Raw genomic sequence first — 22,348 nt, 5'->3', positions numbered from 1 at the left:
TATAGCAAAAGAGATTCCATAGCAGTGGGTTCAGAGCCGATCCCTGTCTCCCAGCTTCTGCTCTGGGTAACAGTGACAGGAGCTGCCTGTATACCAGAAGGAACAGTTTAAGAGGAGTGGCTGCATTTGGCAATAGAAGCCCCCGTTAGCAGCCGGAAGCATTGGTGCTGAAAAGCAATCGCTGGTGTCAAGAACTTTCCTAGCTAAGCACTGCAGCTGGTGGCAATAAATAGCATTCTAATAAAGGAGGATGTTCAACCCGTGACATAAGCGAATACTGTTTCAACCACAAAAAGTAATTTATGGCGCTGCATATGTCTGAAATGGATCTTTTCCGATACATTTAAAAATAAAAATGCTAAGATTTCAATGGAGGGAAAGATCTGCATTTTAAATCAAAACGAAATTGAAAGATCAATGAAAAGTGTACTGCTTTTTTAAGTACGCAATGATACATAACATCTTAAGGATGTGCACTGTCACAAAGCACAATTACCTCCATTCCTAAAAATGAAAGATGCTGTTTTCTGACTGTGAATGTTCTCTGTATTGCATCAAACCTAATAACTTCCCATGTCAGTGATAATCCTCCCAAACATTTAGACAGAACCATCATCATTTTCGCATAAGAATGCCAAAATGATCATGCAGAAAGTAGCAAATAACAATATGTTCGTATTGCATAAACATAATTCCTGAAAAAAAATCAGCTCCAGCCTGCTCAGTGAGGAGCAAAAGGAGTGGTAACAAAGTCATTAGACTCATTGGGCCTGTTACTGTTGAGTCCACTACCGTAAACAAGTTATTAGTTTTGACATAACCAGTGGTTTATTTGAACATATGCTTCTGCTCTTTGTTATACTTTCCGTTTGTGCCACATGTGACTTCTCTTACATAATTATTGAGAAACATGGCAATGTTATATATTGTATCATCTCCCACTGGGATGAGCTGTGTGGATGTGGTACCAGGAAAAACTGTCCTTTAAGTCTATTACTGCTGGCTAGTTTGGGGTGCTTTTGGGGGGAATGGAAGAAAGTGTAGTTTTGTTTTCAGGTGAGTATAGGCTGTCAGCTTAACTGAGTGGACAGGTTGTTCTGAAAGGCATTTTATACAGCACTTTGTTTTGAATCAATGGTTGTGTGTGCAAGCACATAAAATGAGAAACTGGTTAAATGTTACCTTTCAAAATCCTTTTTATTGGAATGTGATGCGTAGTGTACACATTCGAAATTCCTTAAGGAAACATATCTTTTGTATTATTCTTTTGCATGTGTTTATTAATTCTCTAGTTTCCCTTTAGGATGAAACAGGCCTTCCTGTTTTAAGAGATGGCTGATACCCATTTATCAGCCATACAGCTCTGTACTCAAGTTGATTTCCACCCCAGCCCCTTCTCCCTCCCCCTGTAAATGGTTTCTGCTGTCATTTGGGGGTTAAAGAGCCAGATTCTCAGCTGGTACACATCAGCACTGCTATCCTGAAATAAATAGGCATAAATTCACTGGAGTCACTGAAACCTAAGCTCAGACTCATGGGTTTTACTGTCCTTGAGTGCAGTGTTTTAAGGCTTATGATACACACTTCTGTGATACTTTGTTATGATATAAACAAACACTACGCTTCTGATTTGAATTATAATCTCATTCACCCAGAAACCAATAGAGCTTTGCTTATTTATCCCAGCTGAGAAGATAGCCCAAAGGCTTTTCATGTTGTATGATAAAGTCATGGGCTGTGACTCCAACTGCACCCCCTCATCCCCCCTTATAAACAAGGAGGCGACCCCACTACTGCTGGTGCAATTACTTAGATGTGAAACAGTTGTTAAGAGAATTCTGGATTCAAATCAGTGCCACAATGTTTATTCTGTAGTGAAGTGATGTGTCTGCTAAGGCTTTAGTCACTTCAGATGGAAAGCAAGAGTCTGAGTTCAGGTACTGGTATAAAGTGTTGGGCAGAAATTTGGGAGTAATTAAGGGATGGAACACCTACCAAAAATGTTGAATTGAACATTTCCTGTAAACTGTGTGTGCAGCCACAACACTCTTTGATTCTGAGCAGCATTTGCACTCTGGATGGAATCCAGCTGCAAAGCCTGGATCTAGATCTGAATTCCCACAAGTTCAAGGTTGTTGTGATCAGTGGAGTTTATTTGGTTCCATATCTAATTTAAGTGCAGAAATTTTAAGGTAACTTCAATCAGATGTTCTTGGGATCTACTGGGATAACAGTGCAATAAAAGTTGAAATTAAACATATCTGGTTTTGTGTAGGGATTTTATTAGTGTTCCAGTTTAAGGTTAAAATAGTGCACTTGTGCAGTCAGTCTACATTCATAAATTAAAGCAGGGGAGTTTGTAAATGATTTAAAATCATAGCTTACACATTTTTCCAAAGCAAAAGAAGAGAAGCACAAAAAGTTCATCTGAATTCTCAAGGCTGTGCACGTGGTGAACATTAGTTTTTGCTTTCTTCTTTTTTTTTTTTTTTTTTACGTTGACTAAAGCTTTTTCTTCACAAATACTGTACTGATAACTGAAGATATCTTGCACATGTGTACAACATCAGGGATAGAAACACCAGTGATTAAGGAAGGACCTTCCTTAAGTGCAGTCTGTAGCAGAAAAGAAATATAATTGTGGGTATTCAGATCTCCACAGTGGTATGTTCTTTCCAAACTGCAAATCACATCAAATGAAGGAACATGGCCTGGCAAGAATTGGGAACTGCAGGAAGAAAAGAATGCAGTATTTACTTAAATTCAAAACAAAGAACCCAGTCACTGCTTCTAAGTTTAGCCCACAATATGTCATTCAGTATGATGTTGTGATCAAAATCAGCTATAGGAATGTGAGAGATATCAGTTGTCAAAATTTTTGTCAACAAGAAACAAAACTAATCAATGATACCCTTATTCTCCTTTGTTACCCATTTTCTTCAGCCAGGTTGGTGGTTATCTGGGGAATGCCTGCAATGATAATTCTGATAGAAGATCTGGCTCATGTTTTTGGCTGGTAAGAAAGTGTTGATAAGAAAATGCCAGGTAAAGGAGAGAAAGCTGAGAGGAAAAGGAAGGCTGCCTAAAGGGCTGAGGTTTGAGAGATGTTGTTCCACCTCTGGCACAGCTGGAACAACCTGCCCAATGCTGAGAGTTAGCCTCACATTGTCTGGTTATGCACAGGAAGCTGTCTCCTGGCTGGAGAAGGTCTTTGGTGCTTTGCAAAAGCATCTTTACTCAGGGCAGAGAAGTGGGGAAGCAAAATTTCTAGAGTGATGAGAGCCCACCTGTAAACATAATCCAAAACCCTCATAATACTTTCAAAATGAGTAGGATGTCTGTGGCCTCTGTGAGATCTGGCTTTTAGGCAGCTGGGGGTTGCTGAAGGAGGTTTGCAAATTCAGAAATTCAGCTGTCTAAAACAGCTAATTGCAGTTAACCTGGCATAATGTTCTTACTGGACTGGCTGTGCTGTTCTGGCTTTTATTAAATCATTTATTTTCAGAACTTTGAAATACAGAGGTCAGACTAGAGGTGACCTCTGACCAAGCAAGTATGTATCTAGGCAGCTGAAGAACACACTTTTGAGGAGCTGATTTACCCCAAGGTGGTGTTTGTCCCACTAGAACCCAAACACCTGCTACATAGGACTGCACAGTTCCAGTCTGATACTTCCCTGTGATCTACTCCCTCTTTGATCATCAGCTTTTAATACTTGAAGCCCATTGCTTTTTCTTCTCTGCTCCCTTCTTCTGACTTAAATATTTGCAGATGACATTGCTTTGCAACATAAAAGCCTGTCACTTGGAGCACTTGCCTTTTCCCATTTCCCCCACTCTTGTGATCTGCTCTGTAGCTGCACTGGTTTTTGTGGTGTTAGACCTGCTTATAGTTGGGTAATGGAACAAATGGGATCCACACATTTTTAAAGCCTTTAAATGATCATATAATATGCACAGATGCAGCAATGACTTCAGTGGCTTCCTCTTCACCTTCGCCAGTCAAATTCAGAAATGCCAGCCTTAACAGCACAAAAACCAAAAAAGACAAAAGCCACATGAAGCACTCTGGTACTCATTTTGGTTTTGTGCTCTTTCTTCAAGTTATCTCAAAGAAAAGGCACTGACTGTTAAATGTGTGTATCAGGTTCTGGCAGCACTCAATCTTTCTCTGTTTTTCCTGCTTAAGGGAAGAACGACAGCTGATGAATACATCTTTCTAGAAAGACCTGAAGTGATCATATTTAGTGAACTGAATCTTTTGAAGACTGAGATAGTGAGGCTACATTTGGCTCACCATTTTTGTATGAAATTAAACTATGAATCACTTCTGGTATATCCTTTTTTTTTCTCCCTTCAAGTAATTTTCTGCTTCTTGTTTGTAATTTAGTAGGATGGAATAGGGATCCTGAACTTGTTGGACAGAAGACTGTATCTTTAGGAACCCAGACTTCACAGCACTTGCCAAATCTTGCATCAAATACGAAACTTGCAGAAAGAGCATTAAAAAATATTTAAACTAAGTGATTAATTTCTTACCATCTGGAAAACCACAATCAGGGACAAAAGCAACTCAAAAATTCAAATGCCATTAATAGGTTTACTGCTTTGATACAGAATATTATACTGCTTGTGAGAACAGTCCTGACCGGCCTTTCAAACACATCAGAAGAGACAATCCTATATATAACGGGAAATCTCTATATTATGATTGATGTCCAAGATTTAGGATGTTATAAACTATTGGTTATGCTGTTTTGACAATGGAAGAATTAATGAATGACATGGATTTGCCTGCAGTGATGAACTACATCATATAGAAACATTAATAAAGATAAAACATTCAGAAATTCTTTAAGAAAAATAACATTTTTGCTCTTTTCTCAAGAGCAAATGAAGCCAGAAACATGACAGATTTCATCAAGAGAGCTGTTCACAGATTAAAAGCAGGTCTGATTTTTGTTTTGCCGTGCTAGACTTCACTTCTCAAACCACAGAACAGTGAGGCGAATGTTTTCAAGCTTATAGTGTTGTTTGTTTTGTTTTTTCCCCTTACACAGTGAATATTGTCTTCCTGCTAATTCTGTTATACCATACAAGACTTGTTTGTGTCTCGGTTGGGTTCTTCTGTTCAGCCTTCTGGTGCACTCAGAAAATGCCACCCAGGATCCACTCTGATCTCAGTGTCTGTCTGTCACAGCAGGGCTGCTCCTGCCGCGAGCTCTGGCCATGCCCCAGGGCACTGGGGGTGCTCAGCACCACGCAGGATCCACAGCTGATGCAGCTCCGTGTGTGGCTGCTGGAAAGGTGGGAAAACTCCAAAGAAACGCACAGCACAGTGGGAGCTGAAGCTCAAGATCCTCTGATTCTCACAGGACATGGGGTGCTCTGTAAAAGGGTGCTTTTGTCCCCAGCAGCTGTTGTGGAGAGCTCCTCAGTGCAAACCTTGGAACTCCCCATTGCTGTGCACCTAAATGCCTTCATTAGCATAATTTTTGGTGTGCATGGCACTTCCTGGGTGAACTTTCCTTATGAACTCAGGCTATACCAAATCACCATATTATCTACTTCTTGGTTTGAAGACAAAAAGAGCTGACAGAGAAAGACAGGGAAATACTGGTTTAAAAGTTAACAGCCCAGAGAGTGGGTGAACTTGGAAGTGTAAAATTGTGTACATTTGGCATCATTTACAAACTTCCCTGCTTTAATTAAAAAGGCCCAGCCAGAAGATTGAAGCATGAATACTCTAAATTGTGAACGCTCCAAAGCAAGTCCATCTTTAGCAGGCAAAAATTCAACACTGTTGCTAAGGATATTTCTTATCTATCTTTCTCTCACACTTTTTTGATGCTGATTTTGTGCTAAGCACCTTCAGAGGTTTATGAACCAGTTTAGCTGGGCTGTGCCATCAAAGAAGACTACAGAAAATGAATGTCCTGCTAAGAGTTAGAGAGATTATTAGATCCCTTAAACACTCTACTGAGTCTTTCCACTTGACTTTTATATTTTAAAAATATACAGTGGTTACAGAAACATCTGTTTGATCAGAAACATTAAGTAGCTGACCATGCAAGAAGTGTTTCTCTATATTTCCAGTGAGATAAGAAGTCAGTCTTATTTGTCCTCTGTTTTATTAAACCTCTTGTGTTTCTGCTATTCTAATCTTAAAGGTCAGATCCAAAAGGAATTAATTCAGATGCCTAAACTTGGAACACCATTCCTACAGATCCTAGTTCCAGCATACCATTTCCCAGGACAAACCAAGACATCAAGATTCTGATGCCAAAATTTCCCCACAAGCCTAAAGCTCTGCAGCTCCCCATGCCTTGGAGAACCTTGGTTGTATCACCACCACCTCGTCACCTTGTTGTGGCTTTTTTCCTGGGATCCAGAAGTTAGGGAAACTTCTCTGCTGGGTTTCAAGTGCATGTTAATCTAAAAGCAAACCTACATATGGTGAGTCAATCAATCTCTACTTGAAGTGCAGTGATAGCAACTTTTGTCTTTATAGAACACATATGGGAAGAGAATGAGTCCTTGTGGTCCCCCTCATATACAGCAGAATTTTGATAAGTGATTTAATATGTATTTAGTTTTCTCCTTTGTATGAAGGATAGATTCAGATTGACTGAAGGCATACCCAAAATAGCACTGTGATTCTGATTCTTGTTCCCAGTTTCTGGCCCATGAAATGTGAGTTTTTTGTGCATTGGAATAACTCTGACAGATCAGAGTGGAGACTGTTAACGGTGCCCACAGGTTTGGACTCCCATTTGTGTCTTTCTGATCCCAAGAAGGTGCTGTAACCACCTACCTTTCCACAAAAGTGTACTGAGAGAGGGCTCTGTGTCTTCTGCACCTTTGGAGGAATTCTCTACATCTATTTATAGTGAAAGCATTTGTAGGCAATAACATTTAAGACTTTGGATTTTAAGCAGGTGGAGACAACACTTTGTCCTTTACAAAGATTCGTGTTTCAGGGGGATAAAAAGAATTTGCAAACAGTTCTCCCCAGCTTGCTCCTGCTGGGGTCAGTGTGCCAAGATTCAGGTGGCTATTCAGTCTGGAGTTGGTTTAAAAGGCACCTTCTCAGGTGGTAGCTCCTTCAGTGAAATACATGGGGAACTGGGGCCCCTAAATAAGGGTTTAAAATGTCTTTGCTCAGAACAGTTAAGCCACAGAACACATGGTTGCTGCATCTGCTTGGTGCTTGTCTCAGCTCAGCAGCATTTCGTACGATGGACTTCGTAGCTTTGCAGAGTTGGTAAAACCTGTTTTATGTTCCAATATGCATCACTGACTAAAGCTCTTTCTGTTGGGAACCACTCCAAATGCTCTGCTAACAGTAAACATCCCACTGGGATTCTGTCTTACTATCTACTACATCTCCTGCTAAATAACAGTTTGGATTAAAAAAAAAAAATCGGCTTTATACTGGAAAAAATCAGATATACAACTGAGTTGCTTCTCCTTGATTGAAAGCATCCATGTAACTGTCTGTGTCTATGACAAAAGTAAATAAAAATACAACTGCATTTCATTTCAAACAGAAGTCTTATAAAGCTGAATAGGGATTTTCAAGAGCATTTGGCAACTGAGTTAACTTAGATTCCCCTGAAGTAATTGGCAAGTGATGCCTAGAGGCAATGAGTTAAGTTGTTGCTGATTACACTAGCAAAATCCCACTCATGATTTCTTAATTCATCTCTTGGAAGATCTGGCAACAAGGTATCTCTTGTAGGTTGTAGGATATGGATTGTCAAATAGTGCTTAGAAACTGTAGTCCCTGTCTTTCTAAATTAAGTGGTCGATAGGCTCCCCTGAACATCAGTGGTAGGGCTAAATTACCTCTAAGAGCTATGTGGAAGACTATCCAGAGCAGAGATAAGCCTAAAACATTGAAGCTGCTAATTTCTGCCGCTAGCAGCACTGAATTTCATGGGGCAACAGAAAATACAAAAGTGTATGCTGATTTATTTGCAAAATCCTCTTCAGATTCAGTATGCAGAAACCTCACTCTGACTTTAGTCAGAATGCAGAACAAGAACAAAAGCACACTGTAAATATTTTGGTTCATGCAGCATGAAATTGCCTTTGAACATTATGTGGGAAAAAAGATAAACCAAAAAAACCCCCAACCCCCAAAAAATTTTAAACAATGAAAAGCAAAACACTACAGTATAGAAGCACAGACACACATGGAACTCAGAAGCTGAGGTACTATCCATTGTGGGTGCACTATTTGGTAATAAAATTAATTTCAGTGCCTTGGTTTACCTGTGTCAGAGGTGCAGTGAGAAAACTAATATCTTACAAGTATTGCTAGATTAGTTGTCTCAGAAGAATAGTTCACCTACCCTTACACAATTCTAGCAGAACAGATGTTGTTCACTGCGACTTCTCAGCAAGAGATTTGTGTATCTGGAAGAATCCAAGTCTGATTTGAGGTCAGGTATCTAATCCAAGTTTTTAGCATTGCTATAAGAGAATTATTTTTAGAATTGTACTGATCTGCTTTTGTGTGCTGCTATTCCTTCCTGTCTTGTCACATGGAGTCTGCTCTGAGAGACTTCAAATTCTGTATGCTTGTGGGGCTCTTTTTCCAGCCACCTGCTTAGCCAGAGATACACCAGACCCTTTAAAGAGAAATCTCATTGTGCAGTACAGAGAATTCTGAATTCATTCTGTCTGAACTATTTCTGTGACAAATCTGCTAATTTCACAAGTAGAAAAGTCATCTCTAATAGGCAGCTCACTACAGGTTCTGGCAGACCAATTCTCATCTTTACAGCTCATTGCTAGAAGTTCTCCTGCCACCTTTGTTATGTAACTCCATCATTTCCAGACTGTGCAATCAAAGACAGTTTTTTGAATTTGGAGGTATCGTTGACCAGACTTTCTAGTGAAATTACCAGGCCTCTCACTTGTGCCTGTCTTGGCCTCCAAATAAAAAAAAAAAATATTTTTCCCTTCTTGAAATATTTTAATTCTTTTTCTTCTCTCTTGCCTTTGCTATAATTGTGAATTTAAGAGCATTCACCACCCAGAACAAAGAATAGCCAAGCAAAAAAATTCAAATCCCAATCCAAGAACCCTTGAAATCAATAAAACAGTTGATGTTTAGGGCACAAGGGAACTAAAACATTGTTGCACTGCTATTTCATTATAGCTGTATCCATCATCAGATTCAAAGGTTTTTGCTAGAGTTTCTAAGATGGAACTTAGGTTAGTTCATCGTAAGGAAGAGTGAACTATGGAGATGGCTTGACAAAGTGCATTATGAGACAGATGCATTTCCTTTCATTCCTTGGTTGGCTCAGCCATGCTCAGTCCATGGAGATGCAGCTTGTTTAGCTGCATGTTTACAAACATGGAAGAATGGCTGGTCTGTGTTTCACACACAACCCAGCATCATCACACATTCATGCCCTTGAAAATTGTTAAGCATTTTTGTGACCTGATGATATTTACGTTTTGAGCTTGTTCAGTGACTCAAGACACACATTTTAAAACATGAAGAGAATGTTACATTATGCTGTGTATCAGCCAGTGAACAATTCTGAACATCTCTGAGAACTCTCTTCCTTTTTTGCCACTGAATTAATGCAGTATTGTATGCTTCCTTTCATTAAATGAACAGTGGCACACAGAGGTAGCTTTATCAGCTCAAAGATACCTCTTATTTCTTGACAAACCTGTGTACCTTCAGTGTGCTCATCTGCCATTCAGCATACTTTGTGCCACAGAGATACACCTAAAACTTGCCAATATTCTTGTTGTATCTACATCTCAGGATTTTAGGCAGAGGCCATATACAAAGCAGAGCAATCTATTGGCTCTCTCTTCCTTCTTCAAGCATTGACTTTTATATTGCATCACCAGAGCTTTAATAATTGTAGATCAGAATATACATAAATGTTTTATAAGTCACAAAAGGAATGATGATTTAGAGCACAGAAGGAGACCTGGCTCCACAACTTGAGGAGATAAACTAAATTGAAGGTGTTTCTGACAAAGGTATTATTCCAGTCATGGGATTTAATGGAACTTTCCAAAGTGAGAACAATGTGGAAAGATTAAACAAACCAGACAACAAAACAATTATACAAAAATATCTTCATTTTTAGCACATTGGCAAATGAATGCATTTAGCAAAGTATACCAGTCTCACAAGCTGCCTCTCAATCTGGACCTGTGGAGCTGAGCGAAAGCACTGCAGTGACAAGGAGAGAGACGGTGAGAAATCAAGAGTACATCTGCAGACAATGCAAACATGTTGTAAAACTGCTTCTGGACCTTAAGCCAGGTCAAGACTAATCCTATTGCTGATTCAGTTCTGTAGAGCCAGATAATAAAACCCACTACACTGATCAAAACAGAGAGGTACAGTTGGGTTCTTCTGTCCCAGGACTGTCAAGGCTGGAATTCAAACCTGGGATTTCACCCTTATGATAGGTTCTTTCCTTTGTTTTCCTTTGGTCCTGATTCACATTGAATACGCCTTGCCAAAGAATTCAGGAAAACACTTTTTGGTATCTTTGAAGGAAATGGAGGCCAAGAAATCAGAAAATGCTTTGCTGTTTAGCTTTTAGTATTTATAAAACCAGGAAGCCATCACTTACGGGCTTGCCATCCAAAGGCTAAATAGACAGAGGAAGTGGTGTTCTCACATTGTTAATGGATCAGTGGGAAGCACAGTAATGCATTTCACTAGCTAACATATTTAAAGACATAACTTGCGTGCACGAGAGTTTTGATGTCTCACTGTTGTAAACATGGTGGCTACTATGCCCCTAAGAATACTGTTTTTCTAAATCCTAAATTAAAAACACATAGAAAGGGAATAGGGGAGATTTAACAAATTAAATCAGATGAGAGAAAACAGTGAAAACTGCATAAAGGATAACAGAAAACCTCATTAGTGGAAACTAGCAAAAACTGTGAGTTTCATAGAAACAACTATCAGAGCATGCTGGGACAATGAAGTGGCTTTTGATTAAGGATGCCTTTTTATTTGAATGCAATGTAGCAGAAGAAACTTTCCATGGGTTACAGGACACCTGTGTACTGACCCAGTGAGGTGGGGCATCTTGAGTGTCTTCCGAAGCAGGACTGGGCAAAGAGCAGCTGTCACCTGACTCTGGTGACAACATTCTCTCTGTTGTCCTTCAGGGGTTGCAGGCTGCCTCTCTTCAGAAGCAACCAAAAACTTCAGTCAGGCTTAGCACACGGAGCAAGCAGAGCTTTGTGCATTTCTAGAAGAACAGGCAGACACAAGCAGCGTAGGAAGGAAGAAAGAACGCAGAAAAGATAACAAGAAGGCTAGTACAGCACATTTTTTAAAGGAAAATAGAAGTGTTATTAAAACACACACAAAAAAAAAGCTGAGCAAAAAAGCTTACAGGGTGAGTGTGAAACAGTTTCATCAGTGAGAAATGGAAAGCAATTCTGAGCTCATTGTTTTAGCACAAGAACATATTTTTCTACTTTGTGCTCACTGTACTCACTCATGCCACCCTTGTGCCATAGCACGTACAGCTCAAAATGGACATCGTGTCAGCATCAGCACAAGTCACTAACTTTTAAAGGGTGTCCCAGAAAGTAGGAATGAGACCTTATCACCTTCGCTACTTTGGAAAACCTAACCCGTTAACATGCCAAGACTTCAGCAGAAGACCAATAAGGCTGAATAAAATCCAGTCCCTGTGGAAGAATAACAGAGTAAATGCTCAGCCATCTGCATGATGCTGCTGAACACAGATGCCAGTAGATGACTGTCTTTGATCTAGTCTAGCAATGGTGTGATGTTGAGTAGCATAAGAAAAAAACCATCAGCAGACTCATAGCCCCTGGCATACCTGGGGCAGAGATGGGTAAGTACGAGAAAAATCCAACTGAGTTTGCTTCTGAGCCCTCATGGCAGAGCTCTGACAAACTGACCAATTTATGTAGGTAAGTTCTTATGCCTGAGTAATTGGAGAGTGAAGGAGAATGAAGGAGAAAGTTCTGCAGTTTGTAAAATGGAAAGGGGAGAATGCAAATTACACCCTGTAACAAGCAATACTTATTTTTCCTCTAAATACACTCTTCAGTGTGACTTTTTCAGCTGACAGGCACCTCATCTGGTATGTAATTTAAATTCCCAATTGTTTTCCAAGTATTACATACTTAATTTTCTGCTTTGTCTTTTGTTAGCATTATCTATGACTGAGTTATCTACCTCTGGTCAAGGAGCATGAAACAGTTATGCAAAGCATGAATGGATAGGATTGTTTCAAGCCAAATACAGCATGGATTAGGCAAATGGAAAAGTAAATCTATGACACTTACTATCTTGCATTCTTATGTCACATCTCCTTGTCATGCCAGAAAAGGTTGCTGAGCTTCCAGGGTCTGTGGGTTGCTGGAGCACAAATAACTCTTACCCTCTGACTGCCTTCAGCACACCTTACAGAAAGGCTGGGATGAAAGGAAAGTACAGGAAAACTTCTGTAAACTGGAGCTTCCAACTTTTTGGCAAGCCAGTACGAGCTCATCAGTACAGCCAAGTAACTGCATTAGTAGTCACAGAATCTTTCAAGATGATGAAGTCAACTTGAGAATTGAGAATTTGGACCTTCATGGGAAATGTACACCAAAGCAAAAAAAGTTGCTGCTTCTGCACGCTCCTTTTAGCAGACTCTTTCCTATTGTTTATTTTGTTTAAGTAAATGTTTATTTCACAAACTGAGCAGTAAGCCACATGTCTTCTGATGATTAAGATTGGTGTTAGAAGTTTTAAGAGCATTTCCTATGATGGATATATCCCATTAGTCTGTATTTTATTGGAGACAGCTAACCATCAAACTCTGTAATAACCTTGAAACACTGAATGTTTTAACTCATTGACTTCAGATTACACATTCAAAACTTTGTGAATCACATCAAGTATTTATTTCCAAAGGGTGAGATTAGAATTCAAACTAAACAGAACACAGATGTAGTCTGAAGTCAGCTAGTTAAAATTAAAAATACACTAGCAAGTAGTATGTGCAAGAAGGAAAGGAACAATAGGATAAAAAAAAGATGGATTTGTGATGAACCTGGATGCAGACACTATAAAGGGTCCAGCACAAAAAAAAAAGACACCAACTTGTCATCAAAGGAACATATTTGCAGGAATCTTGTACATACAGGGTTTCTAAAATACAGGACACATGAGTAGAATAACAAATATAATCATAACATTAAAAACTTTCTGTGAAAAAATGCTGGAAGAGTTTGTGGTGTTTCATTGAGCAAACAATATTCAAATATGGAAAAGGTCAGAAAAAGAAAGCAGACACCAGATTTATTCTCCATATGCATTTATAATTGGATGAGATATAACAGGCTTATTACAGCAAAAAAAAAAAAAAATTAGGTAAGACATTGGAAAATCTTTCTAACTAAATAAAAATGGGTAGGGGAATGGATTCCTATAATCTTTCTAAGCATCTCCATCATTGCAGTTTTTAAAGAATAGATCAGACAGACATTTAAGCTGATCTGTATAGACAGTTATGCCTCAGAGGAAGGATGAAACTGTGTCTTGAGACTCAACTGTGCCCACTTTTTTTTATGGTGTGTAGCCAGACGATTTTTTCTAAATGTATTTTATCATTTGTATGTAATGCAGTGCCAAACACATTAAAATAAGGCTGCTTAAAGTGTGTATGGAAATAAACTGATCAAACTAATTTTTATATTTTTCCACTCATTATGGAGCTATCATGCTGAAACAGAATACAAAATGGAGTGTGGAATGAATGCTCACTATGGAGAAGCAAAAGAAAATAATAAAAAAAAATACAATACGTCCACTTGTCATGGAAAATGTTTTCTGGTAATAAAGCTTTCATTTCCGCAGTACTCTTCTACTAGGAGTTTCAAAGACCTTTCAGAAATTTTCTTAGCACCCCTGAGGCACTTTGGGAGGCGAGACCACAACTGTGCAACTTCACACTGAAGACAGAAGCCCCGATATGCTCAGGTCAAGCTCTAAAAGCTGCTGGCTCTCAGCAGGGCTGGGCCTGCACTCCTCCAGGTGCAGCTCATCCCCTCCCGTGTCATTGTCTCTCAACTTCACTGTCACTTGTCAACTTGCAGAAATGTCTCATTGCTCTCACCCACACTTCAACACGGTATACCACCTTCTACAATAGGAATAAATGTTGATTTACTGTCCTTTCCTGAATACCTCAATCAACACACCTCTACAGAGTAAATATCTATCAGGGACTTCTATAACAGAAAGGGTAGTTGGTATTTACTACCAGCAAAAGTAATATTTGTGTATATTTGGTGTATTTATATATAAATATAATACAATAGTATAAAAATACATGAATTTATATAAATAATTATTGAAAAAGAAAAAATAATTATTGAAAAAGAAAACAATTGTATTCCTTTGATCTGTATTGTATTCCTTTGACACTTCCTTTGAAGTGTCCTGCCTTCTCTCTTTAGGACAGAGACCCAAACCTGTGCATGTTTGTACAGCACACTGGACCACTGAGTCATTGCTCTTGGCAAGCATCTCTCACTGACATTATAAAGGAGTAATATATTACACACTGTGTCTTGATGCTACAGTCATAGACTCTCAAGTCCTGAATTTGCATGAAGTTTATAAACTTGACTTGGTGCTTGTTCAGGTATTTTCAAAAATAATTGTTTAATATTGTTATTGTTTCACCAGTTTACATGTCTGCTTTAAGTTAGCAATGAATACTTGGGCCATGCAAATAGTTGTTGCTGTAAATGAATATTTCTCCACGTTCATATTATTTTCCTTCTACAAATTCTCAGATGTAAATCCATTATAGTAAGTCTGTCTGTTTACAGACAGCTGGACATCAATGTCAATCTGTTAAATGTCTGTATAAAAAATGAGTGGATGTCTGGTATTGGGTAGATTTGCTTTCTAAAAAACCTTAACTTTCCACTAATATGCCTTTTATTGCCCTTTAATATCACACTTTGTGTATCACTGTTAAAAGAAACAGCAAGAAGTGCTTACACAATATAGGGAAAAAACCCTCCCAACTCTCTAAAAATGACAATAACCTTAGCAAAGGATATTTCGCTATTTCTCTAAAATTAATAACTAGCTGGGGTTAATGGCCACTGGCTTCACCTTAAGCCCTCAATTAATCCCTGAACCTCAATTGTTATTACCTAATTGACTTAGTTTAATTTCATTTTAACATTTCAAAGTGATCTTCCTAAAATCACACTGACAGAGTAACATGGTCTCTGTAGATATGCACTGACATGGTTCCAATACTGTTACTTCATCTCCATACGCTTGCATTGACATTTCATTTTGCGTTGGCATCGCAGTGCCACATCTATGGATCTGTGCAGATGACATGTGATTGTTCACATGAGGTGAAAGCCTGGCCAGGAGCGAGGGCAGGCTGGCATCTTATGCAGGGTCATGATGCCTGCTGAGAATTACTGTTACCATTTTTAATAATTGTTGTCATTACAAATATTATTTTTATGTTTGCAAACAGAAGAAATATCTAATTTCACTTGAAATCTTCCTGGCTTTTTTAAATAAACACACAAACAAAAATCTTTGGACTTAGATAAAATTAAAAACCTAGCCTGGAAAATGCACCAGGTAATGTATTAAAAAGAGCTTTATTGATATTACTACTTCATGCTTATTTGAGGCTGCAAACCAATTATGCAAATCTAGTGTATTTAAATATCATCATATAAATGCAAGTAGTTGAATACTGTAAGATGCAACTCTAAACTGAGAAATCCTCATAAAAATAGGGCATAAAATAAAGTCTTTTTATTATGTGGAAAAGTTTTTGAAAAGTCTTTTGAAGCTCTTTGATCCAGCTCTGGAATAATTTTGGAAGATTACTATTGTACAAAACCCATAATTTATAGTAGCTGACCTCAGCTGCTCTTTGTATAACAGCCATATATGAAACAATAGCAGGAAAGTAAAAAATACAAGGGGAACTAAAACTGCTCTGTTTATTATGTAGCTCATAATTACATCTTCCTTATTTAATCTTTTGAATCCTGGCATGTTTTTAATAATACAGGTTCAATTAATATTTACTATACACAGGAGAGTTAGTTTTGAGTAACGCATTTAGACTATCCAAACTTTGTGTAACTTGTGACCTTTCCCTAACCTAAGCGAGGTCTATTTTATACAGATCGTACTAGATAGACGGTTTCTCTATAAATGGTGAAGTTGCTGCCAAGCTCCCATTGTTAGCTAGTTCATTTTTCAACAGGCACACTTTAGGTTCCTATCACACCACTGTAAAGAGCAAGCCCTTGAGGTTTCTTCTTTTGTCAATGTAATAAAAAGGTTATTTCTGAATAACTTGCAAATCCACAACAAATGGCCCTTTGTGACTTAGAATAACATGATAGGAGGAATTTTTTATTGCTGTTTTTGCAGGCAGCCTCCCATTTTATTTTCTAATATTAAATCAATACTTGAGCAGCATTTGTCCTAATGTAATTTATCTCATCCCTGAAATAACAAACTCATGTTTCTAACAACTGTTACCTTAGCTAAGTATTTACTATCTAACAGCAGAAGATCCCTTTAGAATAAGCTATCCAAACAGTAAGACTACATCAGATGAAGCAACATCAAGAATCAAGTTAAATTCTGCGTACTTTTTGTTGACCCTTGAGTAGCTGTTATCAACTCTGGTAAATAACAACAACGTGTAGGATGTACAAGCTTTTGCCAAATCGACTGTGATGTGGAAATGGGGAGATCTTTGCCACTCCAAACTAAGTAGATTTTGGCACAGGAAGAAAGCTAAACCTTCAACTCAAACAGATCTCCTTGGAGAAGTCCTGCACAAACAAGGCATGAACTCCCAGAAAGCAAGGCTCCTGAATAAAAGAAATGCTTTAACAGCTGAATTCCTAATACTGCCTATGCCTGTTTTCTGGTAGTATAGAGGCACTACTAACTCAGTTCTTTGTACAAATGTACTCTCAATAGAGGAGTGAGTGATTATTCTGCACCAGTGTTCTGCTTGGTGAATACTCCAGGCCTGCAGAAATGACCTATGTTTCATAACAAGAGAACGAAGAAGAGCATCACAATGGTTCGCCATTACAAAACCATGTGGAAATTTGAGGACAGTCTCCTTGGAATCTAGAGCTACTATTTAAATTAGAGTAAGAGTAAAATTGCTTTAGGTGGTTGGTCATTCCAAATATATACAGGAATGGAAACAGCACTCTTCAGATGTAATAACAGAAACAGAATCAGGTAGTAGAAAACATAGGATAAACCTTTCAAACAGGACACGAGCAAATGGGAGGATACTGAATAGATGTGAAATGGTTAAAATAAGACGGAAGATTAAAAGGGGAGGATTGAGAAACAAATGGAAAGAGGCACGAAGAGTCTTTTGCAGTAGTTTAGATGGTGGAGAAATCCAAAAGCCAATACCAGGAAAGAATATCATTTCAAATGAGCAAATACAACAGAACAGAATGAAAACTATTAATGAACTACCAGCACTATTAATGTAATGAGGTAAGCACAATAAGACATTTGGTCCCTTTTTGTCAGCTTTAGATGAAAGTTCTTCTGCTCTGAGCTGTCTTTAGGGAAAGATTTATTAAACTCATACTCACAGTGTGTCCCCAGAATACAGGAACGGCAAAACCTCCGTTTTCTTCCTAGACTAGAGTGTGTGACCCATCATTGTGTTGCTCCTCCTATTCAACCAAGTTTTACTTCTCTGCTCAATACAATTACATCAAGTCCTAAAGCTCAGAACAGGCCTTATAACAGTGGTTGTAAGAGCAGATGCTTGCAAGTCTATATATGCCAATGAGAACATCATTCAGTTTTATGTTCACTTCTGTTTTCTGGCTTGGCATAATTCATTAGCACACTCTACAGAACACTCCATAAAACTGAATTTGGCTTTAATGTTAAGGTTCTAATAGCCACAACACTGTTTAAGAAAACAAAACCAAGAAAAAACCCACAAACAGCAGTGCCGCCTCTTTAATATTAAAGCTGATGTTTACATCTGATGAACAGAGAAAATACCCAAATGAGAGGTTTTTTTGCAGTACACAAGTAGTAATAATAAAACAGTCATAATTTATTTTTATGTTTTGCTTTCAGCATTTAAAATAGTGACACAGGATAGTTTTTGTAGTGGCAGAACTTTTTTGATAATATGCAATGAAATTAGTACAGTATATACACTTTTGTGGCTAATTTCAGCCTCATTCTAATATGAAGACTTTTAAAGTGGGCAATATATGAAGATGAGTTCAAAGCTCTGATTAAAGACATTCACATTGCTTTGCAACCTGTTATATCACAACACTAGGTAGAGGAATAAATAAACAAATATAAGCCTAACCTGATTTATCTGTGTGTCTCCACATAAATTTGTTTAATGTAAAAACAAATAAAGCAAAGCTTTGATGGAGGTTAGCAGAATTTTCAACATCTGTGCAGATAAATTTAATTTATTCAAAAGGAAAAAGCAGCATTAGTGTATCATGTAAAAGCTGATTTAAATGATTTCATACAACAGAAAGCATATGCAGTAGCTAAAACAAATTCTGTTTGCCTTAAAAACCCATTTCACTACAACAACCATTACTTCTGGATTTTCTACTATGATAGTGTTCAGTTATTTCTTCTTTTTTCTTCTCTTCTTGATTTTACACATTCCACTAACCTAAACCATAGTTTAAAGACCCGGGGGAGCAACACCCTAAATGCAGTGTGTGTGTAGCATCAGGCAGGTACACTCACAGACAGATTCTGTGTATCTTTATGGGCAGATCCTTAAAGCTGGTCAGGTAAAATAAGCTCAGCACAATACCTTAAGTAATTGAACATAAATGAGTTACAGATGTTTGAATATTTTTAAAAAATAAATCTCTTCACCCTAACACATTTAAACCCCGGAAAATATACAACATTAACTCACTATAGTGGAGTTATACTAGCTTATCTCTGCAGCAAGAGACAGAATACTAAAAGATTAAAGGTATTATTTCTCAAAAATGAAAGATTACTCAAATTGATAAAGTCCTGTCTGAAACTTACAAGAAAGTGCTAAGGTGAGAACTAAAAATTAAAAAAAAAAAAAATACTGCCTATGCATCTGAAAACTACAGCTGAAAAACTCCTGAATAGGATTAATATCCTTTCAACTCAAGGCAAGACTGTAAAAAGTCTGCACATGATTTTTGAGATAATACAGGTGCACAAAGTATCACCTCAACTGAAAAATGGTGATGAATACGCATTGCAATGTTTTAGAAGCCATTTTATTCTGGAAAAGGTCATCAACTTGTGCTTCAGGGAGACTGTTACCACACCTTTAATTCTACAACAGAATCCACAGCTCATCTCCTCAGAGAATCTGAACATGATGAGTGTACATGCAAATCTCTCACTGACATTTTAAAATATTTTATCCTTTCCTGAATACCAGTTAGCAAATAGAAGTGTATTGAAGTGTCCAGCCCAACAAGCTGCTGTCACTAAAAAATGTCTAACTGAGAGCACAAACCTGAGACCCAATCCTGCCCCTCTGAGTGGTGATGTGGATGGAAAAAGAGACTCAACTCAAAACTTCAAGCAGGGCTAACACCCACCTCAATGAACTTCTGATCTTGGTGGTTCTAACAAGACAAAAACAAGGCTCGTACAAAAAAAACAAGTACACAGGAAACTTCTGTCCATTTGTGTGCTTTATTTGTTTTGTGGAACTGATCCAGTATGAAGCACTGTTTTATCCTTTTTTTAATTCCCCGTCTTGAACACCAGGATGGTAAACTCCTTCAGAAATAACTCATATAGAGAGCCCCTGCATGTTGTTCTTTCGGACTTCAGTGTGACAGAAATTTTTTGCGGTACCTATAGGGGTCAAGACAGATTCCTTGCTTAGTCAGATAAGGGAAGAATTTCTAGGTATAGATTTCCCGGTAGTAGGGGAGAGAAAACTACTAAACCCCACACAAAAGTACCCCCAAACTTCACAGGCTAATACAAATAACATAAAACCTGTCTTCTTCAATTCCACCCCTCTCAAAATCCCCTAACTTGGATTATTTTTTAACTGTTAACTAGGGATTCCATTGTTGATTTTAACAATCTGTGACAAAACACATACACCAATTATTGTCTCAGAATCTGGCTAGTTACTGTAACAGCCATGATCCTCTCTTACCACTTGGGCTTTACCAACATTGCATTATATTGTTTTAAGGCCCCCAAACAAGTAATTACGAAATCTCTGCATCACTGTAGGTGTTTTAGTCACATCACTAGCACATAGTGAAATCATAAAAAGCACTTAATTTTATAGGTGACTGTAACAGGGATAAAAACTGAAAGCTCCACCTTTCAGCCTCTGCATTTTTGTCTTTGTTTAGAATGCTTGAAGAAGCCATCCGGAAGGAAGAAAGATTATGAGTATCTCAAAACTAGCTGTTTGACAGAGACAGAACTGCTGATAATGAGTGGGTTGTGTCTGTCTTTTTTGGCTGATCACAACAGAGGTCTGAAGCAAAACAGAAACTCTTGATATGTTTATGTAAAGCAGCAGTAGCGTAAAGGCGGGCAGCAGGAGTTCAGCTGAAGTTCAGGGCAGATGCTGCCATTAGTTTACACGGCAGGAAAGTAAAATTGCTTCCGGATTTACCTCTTCCTCCCAACATCAGTGTTGAGCCATGCTGTGTCGCAGAGTCACAATGTCAGTAGGGAAGCAGTCTTTTAGCAGGATACCACGTTCACGATGGCAGTCCAGCTCTTCAATAAATCCGTACCAGTAGATGACTAATCCAGGGCCAAATCTATTAAGCAAAAAGGAAAAATGGACTTATGTGTTAGGGGAATTTTAATTTGTCACCTCTGTGATTCCAACACAAATCTGGTAATTTCACTGCAAAAAACTGGAGGGAGTATTTGACCTCCATTTAATTTTCAAATTTTGAATTTGCAATTGATCAATGTCAGTAGTACCTGATCCCACGAATAAAAACAAAGAGTCCAGTTCAGAGTTTCAGCTTTTTCTTTTGAATACTCTGAACATGTCAGTAAAAAATACCTATGTATTAAATACTAAGTAACATTCAGTAATTGTCTCATACAGAGAAACCTCATTTGCCATCCACTCTGCTCTTTTAGATTTGTGTGTGCAGATGTTAAAAACACAAGGGCTTACACATGTTCCAGTTCATTCGAATTATAATACCATGAAGGTAACAATGAATCCTTAAAATATAATCTCTACAATGAGCTATTATTCAGGTAGTTATTAATATAAAGCACAATTCAGAAGAAATAGAAAGTTCGTGCTGAAACATCTCTGAAATGTGCCTCAGGAATTCCTCAGATATTGCTAACTCTGACTGATCCCCACTAGGCAATCTCAGGAAGTAGCCCCATGGACTATTTTACCCATCAGGAAGTTCAGACCTTCAGGCTGGGTTCATAAAGAAGTAATCACTATCAATCACTGTGTACTGCGATATGTTTTGCACATCAGTTTCACGTTTTTCCTACTGAGAGCACTTAATTAAAGGGCAGCACTACTTCTGGTGTAGTGTTGCAGGAATTTTACAGTGGAATCATAAATTATGAATGTTGGGTTAGTAAAAGGATGTCTAAAAACAGAACTGCTTTCTGTAGTCTAACATTACAGCAGTCTGTACAACATTAGGCCAAAAAGCTTTTTCTTTCCTTGATTTATTATATGCTGTAGTGAACTTGCCAAAACCAACAGTGCAGGATGAGCTGTTAGGTACCGTCTGTACAAGAAAAAGTTCAATAGAATGTCATGTTATGGTTTATATGCAGAGTTGTACTCAGGACTCAACCAATATGGTAGCAAATTTTTGTAATGTTTAATTATAATAAATATGTGCCGCGGGGGAGGCATGGTAACCTAAATGTCCACTGAGCAGACAATACAAGCACTCAAAGCCATGGGTAGTGCCAGACTGGCTTCATGAGGGTGGTTTCTTTCCAACAATGCGGGGAAAACTCTATTTGATGTGCTCACGTAATGGAATAGGCATCAAAGGAAGAAGAAACCCCTGTGGCTTCCTCCTGCAGTTTCAATTAGATACGGTACTCTTTTGCCTGAAACTGCCGCAGAGCATTGTAACATTTTGGTCTATGGCTACTACTCTTCAACCTCCAAGTGGCCACAGTTCAGTGGCAGAGTAAATTACCCCTCAGCACAGCTGAAACCACACTGGCAAATATGCTTTTTGCAACTGAAAGGTGATATTCTAAAGTTGAGAGGTTAAAGCTCTGACACATCTGTTTGTAC

At 38.2% G+C, this 22,348-nt stretch overlaps 2 protein-coding genes across 6 annotated transcripts in view; one reads left to right on the top strand and one right to left on the bottom strand.

Annotated features, from left to right (window-relative positions):
* Positions 1–22,348, top strand: part of LOC146436247 (uncharacterized) — a 98,931-nt gene that overhangs the window by 29,706 nt on the left and 46,877 nt on the right. The window contains exons 5-6 of one of the 5 annotated variants that reach the window (XR_014852592.1): positions 6,170–6,455; positions 12,369–14,290. The exons of 2 other annotated variants lie outside the window; for them this stretch is intronic. The gene's annotated coding sequence lies outside the window, so the exon portion shown is untranslated. Of the gene's footprint in view, positions 1–6,169; positions 6,456–12,368; positions 14,291–22,348 lie in introns of those variants that run through there. 2 more of the 5 variants (XM_085062027.1, XM_085062030.1) reach the window with 2 other exon arrangements.
* Positions 19,743–22,348, bottom strand: part of CDIN1 (CDAN1 interacting nuclease 1) — a 121,780-nt gene continuing 119,174 nt past the window's right edge. The window contains exons 11-12 of the mRNA XM_085062025.1: positions 20,714–20,864; positions 19,743–19,926 (exon numbers count right to left, since the gene is read on the bottom strand). Coding sequence (XP_084918151.1) covers positions 20,729–20,864 — 136 coding nt within the window. The 3' untranslated portion in view covers positions 19,743–19,926; positions 20,714–20,728. The remainder of the gene's footprint in view (positions 19,927–20,713; positions 20,865–22,348) is intronic.

The sequence above is a fragment of the Lichenostomus cassidix genome, chromosome 5 (assembly GCF_008360975.1).
Source record: "Lichenostomus cassidix isolate B80296 chromosome 5, HeHo_3.0, whole genome shotgun sequence".
Classification (NCBI taxonomy): Eukaryota; Metazoa; Chordata; class Aves; order Passeriformes; family Meliphagidae; genus Lichenostomus; species Lichenostomus cassidix.
The sequence above is the reverse complement of the archived record's forward strand: the minus strand, read 5'-3'. Positions and strand labels throughout refer to the sequence as shown.